This window comes from Populus nigra, chromosome 6, assembly GCF_951802175.1.
Source record: "Populus nigra chromosome 6, ddPopNigr1.1, whole genome shotgun sequence".
NCBI lineage: Eukaryota > Viridiplantae > Streptophyta > Magnoliopsida > Malpighiales > Salicaceae > Populus > Populus nigra.
This window is the reverse complement of record NC_084857.1, coordinates 1,278,819-1,291,791: the sequence shown is the minus strand read 5'-3', so window position 1 is coordinate 1,291,791 and position 12,973 is coordinate 1,278,819. Positions and strand designations below refer to the sequence as shown.

The 12,973-nt window shown below is 32.8% G+C and overlaps 2 protein-coding genes across 3 annotated transcripts; both read left to right on the top strand.

Annotated features, from left to right (window-relative positions):
• Positions 1–966: 966 nt before the first annotated feature.
• LOC133695632 (probable U3 small nucleolar RNA-associated protein 7) lies at positions 967–5,333 on the top strand. The gene is made up of 9 exons (XM_062117543.1): positions 967–1,200; positions 1,682–1,766; positions 1,938–2,003; positions 2,100–2,189; positions 2,447–2,579; positions 3,155–3,273; positions 3,472–3,539; positions 3,651–3,699; positions 4,127–5,333. Exons 2-9 carry the CDS (start codon positions 1,710–1,712, stop codon positions 5,156–5,158), a joined length of 1,614 nt encoding a protein of 537 aa, XP_061973527.1. The 5' UTR covers positions 967–1,200; positions 1,682–1,709; the 3' UTR covers positions 5,159–5,333.
• Positions 5,334–6,522: 1,189 nt separating this feature from the next.
• LOC133696455 (probable phytol kinase 1, chloroplastic) lies at positions 6,523–8,134 on the top strand. Of its 2 annotated transcripts, XM_062118644.1 has the most exons (5): positions 6,524–6,978; positions 7,108–7,239; positions 7,335–7,450; positions 7,554–7,668; positions 7,781–8,134. In XM_062118644.1, the coding sequence occupies exons 1-5, from the start codon at positions 6,605–6,607 to the stop codon at positions 7,965–7,967; spliced, it is 924 nt and encodes a 307-aa protein (XP_061974628.1). In that variant the 5' UTR covers positions 6,524–6,604; the 3' UTR covers positions 7,968–8,134. The 2 variants fall into 2 exon arrangements, with proteins under 2 accessions (XP_061974629.1, XP_061974628.1); XM_062118645.1 differs by lacking the exon at positions 7,108–7,239 and having other exon boundaries at positions 6,523–6,978.
• Positions 8,135–12,973: the final 4,839 nt, after the last annotated feature.

Genomic DNA, 12,973 nt, shown 5'->3' with positions numbered 1-12,973 from the left:
TGAAATTAAATTTCTGGTTAAATATCTTAATTTATATTTATTTTTTAATTTATCATTTGATCATTATTAATATTTTTTTTATTTATTTACATAGATAATTATCGATGCATTTAATTAAATATGTTCATAGATTTTTTTATGTATACTTTAAATTTTTTTCATGTAAAAAAACACACCGATATAATTTATATACACAATATTTTTCTGAAAAAAACAATTTATAACTCATGATGGAACACAAGTTAAATAACCAGTACACACACGTAAACACAATTTAAAACAAAAACACACACACACGTATTGTGGTAATTTTTGCTATCATGATTTTCAAAAACAAATTATTTTTTTATAAATTATAATTTTTTTCTCAATTAAAATTTCAATAAATTTTATATGATGTATTAATTAACAAAGTATTTTGAAAATTACAATTAAAGTAAAACACAGATTCAATTCACCACACAGCAAACGGATTCCAACATGAAAATTCCACCTCATCTCTAATCAAGGGGAAAACACAATTTTTTTTTTAAAAAAAAACACTTTATCTTAAAAATAGGATAGTATCATTTTCCATATTTTACAGTCTACTAACTACATAAAATTATAAATAATATAAAATAATTGAATAACGTGATAGAAACCTAGTTTATAAAATGCCCCACCTATTTTCTTCCTGGTAATTAATTGTTCTCTTAATTCTCCAATTCCCTCCTCCCCCCAAAGGATTTCAAGTTGGAGTCCTTTTAACGAATAAAAAAACGTCGAAGTCAATTTCTTTTAAAAAATAATCGATAAAAAAAAAAACCATCTAAAGATAAAGAGGGCTGGGCTCCCTTTGGTACTGGGCAGGTAGGCAAATAACAGGTACAGGGAGCCCAGGAAAGAACAATACCAAGCCCAATAGAAGGCCCACAATATTGATAAAAGCCCAACTCTATTTTCTTTCATTTCCTACCAATTCCACAACCCGGCCAAACTGAAACTGCAAAACCCTAAAAACCTCCATAATAGCAGATCATGTTTCAACTCAGGCACAGACGGTTGCTACAATTTTCATCAACCTTGCGTCCAGCAAGAAAGTAATATTGAACTGCATGCATAAAGATATTGCCTTTTTCCTTGTTTTACCAAAAACCCTAAAAGCATATCTCCTCCAAGTAGTCTGCTGCTTCTGAAAGTGTACTATAACATTCACGGGTATCAACACTAACCCTTGAAACAATTTCTTCGTTAACTTGTCTGTGCACTGGCTTGTTTTATACCTGTTTACTCTAGCTTGGTTTTGTGTAATGGCGTGTTACAAGTTGCGCACATAAAGTTTATTTCCTGGGCTAGTATTGATATCTCTGTTTAACTTTTGATGTACCCTTTTGTTTGTTTTTTGAGAAAATTTGAAACGGTAATCCAATTAGTTGTGTTTAGCTCATCTGGGTTTTATTTTTCTAGCTTTTATTCTGTGGTTTTTCTTGCTTTCACGTTCCAAAGTTTGTAAATGTAACGTTTAATATGGATTTTTTGGCATTAATTAACTTGAAAGTTATGGGTTTGCGTATTCAATGTATGTTTGCTTGATGTTGAATTCATGCAATTCTGCTGGATGATATTTTTTGGCTATTTATGCAGTATACGTATTCTGTGAATAATGAGTGCTTAATTGGTAGCTATCTTGATTCTGCAGGTTTGGAACATAAAATTTAAGTGGACAGATGGGTGCGAAACAAGAAAATGGTTACCCTGAGGATATTTTGCCTCCTCCTGAACAAGTAATTCGTTTCTTTGATTTACAGTAAAATAGCCATGCTTCAATTGTTGAAATGGTTGGCTTTAATGCAATCGCTTAGCTTTTTTGTAACCTGTTGATTGTTATAGCTGTTATTTGCTTATATGTTTGTTTAAGACTATAGGAACTGATCGTGGTCAGTTTCTGTTTGCAGGAATTATCTCACGAGTTGGATATGAAAGTAAAGAAGTATCTTAGAGGAGAAGGAGCTGATTTGGAGGTCAGAAATTGGTGTTCAACATTTCCAGTCGAAGAACATTTTCTTTTCCGAGGGTTTTTTTTATTGCATTTTGATTTTGATTCTCCCTATCTACAGGTTTTAAAAGACAAAAAGCTCAAGGGTCAACTTTATGATAGAGAAAATTTATATGGAAAATCTGCAAAAGCCGCAGCCAAGACTGAAAAGGTGGATAATTACTCTCCTTTTCTTCACTTCTCTAGTTCTAAAAAATTAATTGGTCAAATTTCTTTTATGAGTCACATGTTAATAGGGTATATCTTTGTTCCTTAAAATGCTTTATTTGTGGTCCGAGATACTAATTTCTTGTTGTTCCATGTCTACTGGATTTTGTATGCCATTCCTTCCACTGTTCTCTGGCAGAAAATACACTGCATTTCTATTTTTATATTTGAGTACTTCATAATACGTGATCTTTTAATCAGTGGCTTTTGCCAAGTGAGGGAGGCTATCTCGAGGCTGAGGGTATAGAGAAGACATGGAGGATCAAACAGGACACAATCGGCCGTGAAGTTGATATCTCAAGCGCAAAGAATCAATATGATATAGTCTTGCCAGGTTCATGTCTGCTATGTGATTTCTTTCTAATGGTTGGTTTACAATCAAAAATTGTTTTAGCCAGGAATGTTTATGAAGGCAACTTCATTGCAACTTTCCTGGCTCACTTGGTGAATAACTTAGCAATGCATGCCATATGCATTTGAATCCATCATTTCACATGTCAATTTGGATTGCATAAAAGAACAAGCAGAGAGAAGAAATGCTGGAAATCATAGTGCGACTTTTCTGAATATCTTTCAGGAAAACGTTGCATATTTTCTTATCCATGCTGTGCTAGGTCTTTCTTACGAACACTAATTAATCCTGAAACTATGGTTATTCCAAGAGCACAAAATTCTGTTTGTAAAATTCTTGAGCCATATTTCCTCTTAATTAAGTTTGCTTTTTTTTTTCTTTAAGAAAAAAAAATCCAAACCTTTTTCTTTGACTGTCAGTTATGTAACATTCGTGCCTGGAATTAAACTGTGCAGATTTTGAAAAAAAAATCCAATCCTCTTAACATTCTTGACTGTCAGGTTAATGTCGTGAAAAAAAACTTCTGAAACTTCCTTTATTTTCACTGAAATGTGCAGATTTTGGTCCATACACTCTGGATTTTACTTCAAGTGGTCGATACATGGCAGCTGCTGGTCGCAAGGGGCACTTGGCTGTTGTTGACATGAAGAATATGAGCTTAATTAAAGAGATGCAGGTATGTCCTGGTGTTGCCAAGCTTAATGAGATGCAATTGGGTTCTAGATGAGACCTATTATATAAAGGATATTTAGGCCTTGAATGGATATTTATATGCCACCGTTATTTGATATGTTTTACTGGTATTTTTCTTTACCAGGCCATTTAGGCCTTGACCGGAAATTAGATGGTGTGCTAATTAATTTTATTATTTCAGGTTAGAGAAACAGTGCGTGATGTTGTGTTTTTGCACAATGAGCTGTTCTTTGCCGCTGCCCAGAAAAAGTATGGCTTTTTTCCCAGAAAAAAACATGTATAATTTATAACTACTTGCCCAAACAAGACTGAACATTTTAATGTACTTTATATGTAGCTAATAATTTCGAGTTATGATAGGTACCCATATATTTATAACAGAGATGGTGTCGAACTTCATTGTTTAAAGGTCAGTGGATTGTCTTTTGATGAATTTTATATATCTTTAAGCTGCAGAGGCTTTTTTATGTCAGCAACTTTGCCAGACCCAGTTAAATATTTAACCTGATATAACACAACTTTGCAGTATCATTTCTTGTGTCTAAATGAACTGGTATGATTTTTCTTTTCATTACAAAGCAATTGGGCTTACTTTCTGTCAATCAGTCCTTGAACTCAATTTATTTTGCTTGCATTGACTGTCTTTGCACCATCACAAGATTGGTCACACCATCCTGCATGGCAGTACACTTCCTTTGAATATCAGGGTTCACCATACTGCACTGCTATGTACTTGATTTTTTATGAAAATTTCAAGTTTAATTCTTTGTTGCACTCCACAATTCCAAATGTTTATATAAATGCACAAGTATGCGATTAAGTTACATTATTTACAGGAACATGGTGCAGTGACAAGGCTTCAGTTTCTGAAAAACCACTTTCTCTTGGCGTCAATAAACAAATTTGGGCAGCTGCGATACCAAGATGTTACAACGGGTGAGATGATAAGCAATTTCCGGACAGGTTTAGGCCGTACTGATGTGATGCAGGCCAATTCTTTCAATGGGGTTGTTGCTTTGGGTCATTCAGGTGGTACAGTAAGCATGTGGAAGCCCACTAGTGCGGTTCCCCTTGTCAAGATGCTGTGTCATCCTGGGCCTATCACAGCAATGGCATTTCATCCTGATGGCCATCTCATGGCCACGTCTGGCAAGGAAAAGAAAATTAAGATTTGGGACGTGAGGAAATTTGAGGTTCTCCAAACTATAAGAGGCCATGCAAAAACCTTGGACTTCAGTCAAAAAGGTTTACTAGCTGCTGGGACTGGATCGTTTGTTCAGGTTTTTGGAGATTTCTCTGGATCACGGAATTACAGCAGACATATGGGTCATTCTATTGTGAAAGGTTATCAGATAGGGAAAGTTGCATTTCGACCATACGAAGATGTTCTAGGCATAGGGCACTCCACGGGATGGTCTTCAATTCTTATCCCAGGTTCAGGGGAACCCAACTTTGACACATGGTTAGCAAACCCATTTGAAACTACTAAACAACGAAGAGAGAAGGAAATTCACTCTCTTCTCGACAAGCTCCCCCCCGAGACAATTATGCTGGACCCTTCAAAGATTGGTACGGTGAAGTCAGCAAAGAAGAAAGAGAAACCAACAAAGAAGGAGATGGAGGCGGATATGGAAGCTGCTGTTGAAGCAGCCAAGGGAACTGCCATTAAGAAGAAAACAAAGGGGAAGAATAAGCCAAGTAAAATAGCAGTAAAGAAAAAGGAGATTGTTGTAAGGGCCAAGAAACCTTTCTTGGACCAACAAATGAAAGAGGAAGAAAAGGTGGCTAAAAAGAAGCAGAAAATCAGCGAGGAAATTTCGTTACCTACGGCTTTGCAAAGATTTGCTCGTAAGAAAGCAACGGCATAATTGTTCAGAGCCCCTTTCAAGCTACTGTGTTTTTTGCTGTCACTCCAATTTTGTCTTACCATTAACTAAAATGTATGTTGTTTAACTATAGCTACAAATGCATTCAAAAATCTTGATGGTTTCATTACTTTGTACGATCAAAACATGGGTCAGAATTAGACTTCAATTTTCATTATTCCTCTCTTGGAAATAACGTGTTAAGAGTCGAAGGTTTGAATAACAGCTTTTTTACAACAGTTTTGAAAAATGGATGGTTTAAAATTTAAATTTATTTGAATATACATTTCATTTTTAATTAAAACATTGTTTTGAGAAAAGCTATAATATTTACTTATTTTAGAACCGGCTTTTATAAAGTGTACCCGCAAAAACTTGAACATTTTTAGTGCTGTTCTTGTGTCAAGAAATACCCGCTTTCTTCTCTTCATCATTTGTTCGGGACGTGACCAATGAAGTTGCTATGTATGATGATTCTTGTGTTTCGGCCACTGTCATGAAGGATATATATCGTTAATCATTGTTCGGTATCGGTTCCTTTTTCCTCTTACATGTATTTTTACGAGTAATCACAACATTATGTGCTGGAACTGCACAGGTGCAGGGAAACAGGATTTCAAGACTATATATTATTGGTGAACTAGGGAGAAGATGCAAACCTCATTTTTCCTACTCGGGACTCATATTTCATTGGTCAGAGCAGAGGAGGTTTCCACTGCATTGCGTTTCGACACTGTTGTTAGAGTGGATGGCAGGGGGTTCGCTGGTATATAGGCTTTATGGAATTCTCAGATGATTCACGTTTTGTTCAATGTTTAACTTTTGTCGGTGGTGGATCATGCTGGGCTGTAATGGTTGTGCTATGCGGTTTATGCTAGTCATCTTTCTGCTCTCAATGATAAATTATGGACTCGTCTCCATGAATTATACTGCTGATGTTCGATTGGATACAGGGGTTTGTGTGATGCGAACTATCTTCCCTGAAGCATTTTCAGTGTTAATTTTAATGAGACTATTATCATTATCACATAATTGCCAGGTTCTTGAAGAAGACAATACCTCCTGTGAATAAATACAAAGGAAAATTGTTGCTTTTTTCGGTGATATTTTTTAAGGATTATTTTTTTTTTATTTGAGGATACTACAAAGAACAGAAAAAATGTTGCTTTGAAGTAAAGAGAAGAGAGCTAAATATATCTTTTGTAATATAGAATAAAAATAAATAATTTTCTAGTCCAGTTGAAAAGGCAAAATAATCAAAATTATTAATTAAATTAAATTTTATAAATATTTTAAATAATATAATTTAATTTAATTTTACATGTGATTTAATTTGACTTGATGAAATAATGCCACAAGACAGCCTAGAGGAGGGCAAGCAGTCGCCATTATAGGCATCAAACCAATACGAAAGATACCCCAGGCCGCCCATTGCCCAAACGAAAATCTATGGCCCTCTCGTCTTGCACTCTTACCCTCTCTCACTCTTCTTTACGCCGCCACGTACACAAATACACCACCACTATCCACCTCTCCCCTCCTCCGTCTCCGCCTCCTCACTGGAACTTGCCCAATCCACCAGTACTTCCTTTCCGACGTCTCGTTTCCTTTCCTCCTTACATTCCTCGCTCCTCCGTCATTTCCGCCACCGTGCCTCTACTTCAAGACGCCGGTGCCACGGCTACTGTACTTGCTGGTGCTTACAGTCTCGTTCGCGCTTTTGATACCCTCACTCAGCGAAATCTCATTCAACAGAGTTTGAGCAGAAAACTAGTTCATATACTTTCGGGCTTGCTTTTTGCTGCTTGCTGGCCTATTTTCAGGTATCAATCCTTAGTGGGATTTCTTTGAAATTCAACCTCCAAAATTGAATCTTGGGATTATCTTGTGATTTGAGTTTTTCTTGCTTTAACTTATACCTCAGTTCTTCGTGATGTTTGATCCTAGAATAGCACCTCAACACAGGCTCGCTACTTAGCTTCTGTAGTACCTCTTGTGAATTGCTTAAGGCTTATTGTAAATGGCTTCTCTTTGGTTACTGATGAAGGGCTCATTAAATCTGTTACTCGAGAAGGAAATCCGCAGTAATTTTTCTCATTATCTCATTGATTATTTATGGGCTTTTCGTTCCTCTTCTGAACAAGCAAAGCTGATGATCTTTTGTTGTTTTTTCTAACAGGGAGTTGCTGAGAGGACCTTTGTATTATGTTTTGATATTGATTTTGTGTGCTCTTGTTTTTTGGCGTGAGTCTCCAACTGGGGTGATCTCTTTGGCCATGATGTGTGGTGGGGATGGTAAAGCCTAAAAACCTCATAAATTTGCGTTGTTCAAACTCCAGACTCTGTGCTTATCTCTTCCTGCTTAAAGCTATCGATTGATTTCTTTAGTGGTCTTTAGGTGTGGCTGATATAATCGGTAGAAGATTTGGGTCATTGAAGCTTCCTTACAATCAACACAAGAGCTGGGCTGGTAGCATATCTATGTTCATCTGTGGCTTCTTGATTTCTACTGGGTGTGTTTCAGATCACCTAAAATTCTAACCAGTCATGTCATATTGTAATAAACTACTGCGTACCATTAAATACTTATTAGACCTTTTTTTTCTTTGTTGTCTTGACAACTAGGATGCTGTTTTACTATTCAGCCCTCGGATATTTCCAGTTGGATTGGACATGGACAATTCAGAGAGTGGCTTTAGTGGCTTTAGTGGCAACTGCTGTAGAGTCCCTTCCAATTACAGAGGTAGTAGATGACAACATAACTGTTCCTTTAGTAAGCATGGTGGTATCAATGCTAAGCTTCGGTTACTAGCTAGCTTGGTCTATGCATCCAAGTCTTCTGCTGTCTGTGCTGTGTTTAATCATTCCAGCTCATGTCTATAATAGCCATGTATTTTATTGTCGTTGTTCTCGCTTCTAGCCAAGCAATCAAATATCTTACCTTTTTTACCGTAACAAGAAAAATCCTCCTTTCTACTAGTACGAATTCCAATGGTGGTAGTTTTGAGAGCTCCACACTATCACGAGAGGAGCAAGCAATATGCCCGGTTCACTAGATTCTACCACCGCATGGCTCAATCATGCTCAAAATACGAGTTTGATCATGGCTCGTTCTATAGCTCTATATATATATATATATATATATGCTTGACACATGCAAGCCAGACATTCTTATTTCTTTTCGTCTAGGGGAAAGTGGTTTAGGTAGCTCGGCCATTTTGGATCTGTCAACTGCTGTATATTCCCTGTTATTTCAATCCAAGGCGATCTCTGGAAAAGTTTTGGCATGCAAAAGGTCTCTGCCTACTCGACCAGGCGCTTTGATGGCTGTGAAAAACAGGACGACTGGTAAATCATTTCCTAACTTACCTTGTAGACAGTTGTGTTTTTTTTTATATTCTAGCTAGGTTGCTCTATCAATCTTTTATTGAAAATATGTTTAAATAATATTTTTTAAATTTATTTTTAATATTAATATATTAACATAATTCAAAAATACAAAAAAAAAGTTAATTTTTTTAAAAAATATTCTCCAATCGCATTGCTGGCACCTTAATTATACCAAACTTGTAAACCATACAATGAATGACATGTCCGGACCATTTTACTAAACCCCAGCACCATACCTAACTTGTAAACCATACAATCCATGGCATGTCCGTACCATTTTACTAGACCCCAGATGTAGTTAGATTTCGAGACCTGCCTCTCTTGCTCAATTCACCAGCAACCAAGTTTTTCTTTTCAAAATCTGCTGATTTGCCTTCTTTTTTAAAAAAATCAAAATAACATAGTTTTGATTTTAAAAAAAAAACTGGTTGACTTAAATTAATTAATTCATCTCATAATCTGTACCGGGTAAAACTTTTAAATCGGGCTTATTAACTATGAGAAAATACCATTGTTATGCTCTTTGGTCCAACATTTGCATGTATGCATATACTTAGATAGCAAATCATTCTTCTTGGTTTAGAAAATGGGCTTTCAACTGGTTAAATTTGGGCTTTTAATTGCGACTACTGACTCAAATAATCTAAAGGAAAATGCTATGGTTTGATTGCCTCTTGGCCCAGTTCTACTTCTTTACTGGCTCTATCTGTGTACGAGAATTGAGAAAAAGGGCACGATTATATGAAACAAGGGGAATTAAAAACATCAGATTTTGAATTTGTTTTATAGAAATTACTAGTTCAAGTGCTACAAATCTCATAATCACTAGAAATTTATATAGTTATTAATTTTAAAGTTTCAAGAGATTAGTCGAGTTATATATAAATTATTCGAGATATTCATAATTAATAAAAAAAAAAAAAAAAACCTCAGATAGGCTTTTTGCCTTCTATTGATGCAAATCTCATGGCGACTCCATAATGACATCCATGCTTTCGATTGATTGTGGATATGTTATAGCCTTTTTGCCTGTCAAAAAATGAATCTTGCAAAAAAAAAAATTCAATAAATTGAAATTATTTTTTGTTATTTTATTTTTCAAAAAAATCACTAAACACTTGAAAACGTGGGAAATAGTTTTTTTTTAAAAAAAAAAAAGAAAATCTAATGGAGCCTAAGATATACGATCATGAAGTATCATTGCTTTATCCTCAATTATTACAGGGTGGATGGGATTGGATAAAATACGATTAAAATGGAAAGAATCAAGGATGCAAAACTAAAAGAGGAGGCATGAAAATCTAACCATGAAACAAGAAATAAATTAATTTTAGTTTTATTTCATTTTAGCACCAGATATTAATGCAGATAAAATGATACTTTCTTTTCCTGCCTCACCTCACGTATCAAATATTACGTGGTCCTGACCTTGTTGGTATACGTTGACCTTGAAATAGAACCAACCAGCACAGAGTGGCTTTGTTCATTGCATTTTATTTTTTATCAACTAAAATGTCCTGAAATGCAATTTTTTTTAAAAAAAAAAATTAAAATCTTGAAAATACTTACGAGATAAGAAGGCTAGTGTTTCTAAAATATAAACATTTGAAAAATTCCCAAACATTGAAAGTTTTGGAGAAAAAAAACCAAAGACATAATAGAAATCAAAGTTATTTGAAATGTTTTTATATATATTTTTTAAAAATTATAATTTTATTAATGAAATGGTTTTTAAAATTTTAATTATCAGTAAATTTCCAAGTTTTTTTATCTTGAATGTTTTTGTAGTTTTAATATTTTATTTTGATAAAATATTTAATAGCTACGAATTTTGGAATCTTTTTATCTGCTTAAAATCTACTTGAATTTAAGTATTTGAGTTGTCTTTTTTTTTATTGAGCATTTTACAAAAAATCGTATTTTCTCACAGGAAATATTTTTTAGAAAAACTTTAATGGTTGATAATTATTTTGCTTTTTTTTTATTGTAGCATCTCGGTGTTTGCTAGTTCCTTAAACATGTTCAGAAGCTTAAATTTTCTTTTTTAAAAATTGTTCTCCTTATCTCTTGGATGTAATGACTGGCTATTGTAGGAATAGTTTTTATTTATTAAGATATTTGAAAATTAATTTTTTTATTACCTGGTCATTACTAAAACAATCCAGCTCAATCTTGAATCTTAGTCTATAAAATAGATAATAATTGTCAATTAACTTATCATTATGCTTATTATATTGCATCCAACATGTGAATTACTAAAGTGTTTCCAACATGTGGGAAAGTATTGTAGCTTTCATCACGAAACATTATGAATTACTAAAGTATTTCCAACATGATTTTTTTATGATTTTTTCTAAAATTATCTTTGTCGATTTTTTTTTGAATATTGAGTTGGTTAAGAATTATAATTACAATAAAACTAAATTATACGAGAAAAGCGTTATAGTTTTTCTCACAAAATACCGTGGATTGCTACAATATTTATCTAAATGGTTTTTTATTTTATTTTATTAGAAAAAACACTATAATTTTCCTCGCAAAACATTATCAATTGCTACAACGTTTTTTCTCGTGGGTTTTTTTCATTCCAAAATTATCTTTGTTTTTTTTTTAATTTAAGTTGGTAGAGAATTTAGCTTTGTGATTTTAAATCATGTGGCGAAAGCATTGTATCTTTTTTCACAAGACACTGTAGATTGCTACAAATCATTTTGTTTAGTCTCTAAGTTTTTGATCTTCAATATAACTTATTTTTCTGTCATGAAATATTTACTTCATTATACTTTTAATTTTTATTATTTATTTAATACTGGTTTAAAATTTAATATCATTAAATATATTTATTTTATAAACACGTAATAGCTCGCGAGCATGTCATTATGTGCTGTAAGAATATCGTACATAGGAAACATCATGTAACACTGAAACCAGCATGAAACACCAGGTCAGGTTGGAATTGAATGATGTGGCTTACCGGCATTATAACCAGATCAGCTTTATTAGTGACGCTACAGTAACTGTCAACGATCATTCATGAGCTTGAGAAAATGGAGAGAGAGTAAAATAAATAATTTTCTGAAAAAAATTAGGATTCATTGGGAAAAAAATATAATATTAGCTTTTAAAATACTACTAATCATTTAAAAATGACAATCATAATTAAATTGATGGTTTCTAAACAGAGATTTAGCCCAATCAAGTTTTTAAACAATCAATTTTAATTTCCTTTCACTTCTTCCATGGGATATATATATATATATATATATATATATATATATATATATATATATATTGAAGAAAAGGAGACAGATAGCAAAAACTGAATCTTTCACTTGGAAATTTCTTTTTATATTCTTTAGCTATAATTTATTAACAAGCAAATTGCAATGACATAATCTGAATTCTTTTAAGAACCTCTCTGGCCTTTATCTTATATATGACGAGGATGGCAATGGTATCCACAATGCGTTTATTGATATTGATATTCTATTTATTATTTACAAGTAAAAAAAATAATTATTTATACTTTATTTATCAAGTTTTATATATTCATTATTCAATTATTATTTAATATTCAATAATATAATATATATATTACTTACAACAAAGTAATTATCCAAAAAATCTAACTCTTGCTTTATTCATTAATTATAAATAAGGCAACTATCTAAAAGAAATATATTCTAAACTTGAACAAAAACAAAACTGATCACTGGAATTTCAATTTCCCATCGCATGAAAATAACAGCAAAGAAGCTTCAATACATTAGTCTTTGGAGAAATTATATTTTAAGGGTTATGTATAGTCTATCTTTATATATTTAATTATATTTAATCTATTATTAAAAATTTGTTGTATCTCCGATTAAATTTAATATTGTGTCAGATTTTTACTGTAAAAAATACGAATTGCAAGCGAACAAGTTTAAATTTTATATATCCAGAGATGGATAGTAAGAGAAGAAGGTTTGATATTCTAACTGGAATCTGATAAATAGAGATTTAACACTGAGTTTTGATAAGTTACATGTATAAGTTATTACACACAAGATAGGTTTTGAAATAAATTTGTATTTTTTTTAAAAAAAAAAACGAGGTGGTATTCTGAACATATAAAATTTGTACTTGGTTGTGTACAGTAGTTGATCAAGTGATGTATTTTTGTTATTTTTAACTGTAACAATATAAAGAAATGATAGATTGAAGACATGGTTTTTTTTTTTATTGAACACAAACCCTAAAATATAAAGACATATGAGATCATTTCCCTTTAATTTTATACAAATTATTTGTTTTAATTTTATCAAGATTCGATTTATAAAAAACCGATGAACGATTCTTTAATTACCTCTGCGGAGAACAACATAGATGACCATCGTTAAATACAATATTAATCGCTTTTCTTTTACTCAACAATTAAGTAAATTA

Bases quoted from the DNA above. Each gene is read 5' to 3' on its own strand.
- LOC133696455 (XM_062118644.1), top strand. From the start codon at position 6,605: ATGGCCCTCTCGTCTTGCACTCTTACCCTCTCTCACTCTTCTTTACGC. The intron at 6,979-7,107 runs GTATCAATCCTT...ATCCTAGAATAG, and splicing joins GCTTGCTGGCCTATTTTCAG to CACCTCAACACAGGCTCGCT. The intron at 7,451-7,553 runs GTAAAGCCTAAA...AGTGGTCTTTAG, and splicing joins CATGATGTGTGGTGGGGATG to GTGTGGCTGATATAATCGGT.
- LOC133695632 (XM_062117543.1), top strand. From the start codon at position 1,710: ATGGGTGCGAAACAAGAAAATGGTTACCCTGAGGATATTTTGCCTCCT. The intron at 2,004-2,099 runs GTCAGAAATTGG...CCCTATCTACAG, and splicing joins GAGAAGGAGCTGATTTGGAG to GTTTTAAAAGACAAAAAGCT. The intron at 2,580-3,154 runs GTTCATGTCTGC...TGAAATGTGCAG, and splicing joins ATATGATATAGTCTTGCCAG to ATTTTGGTCCATACACTCTG.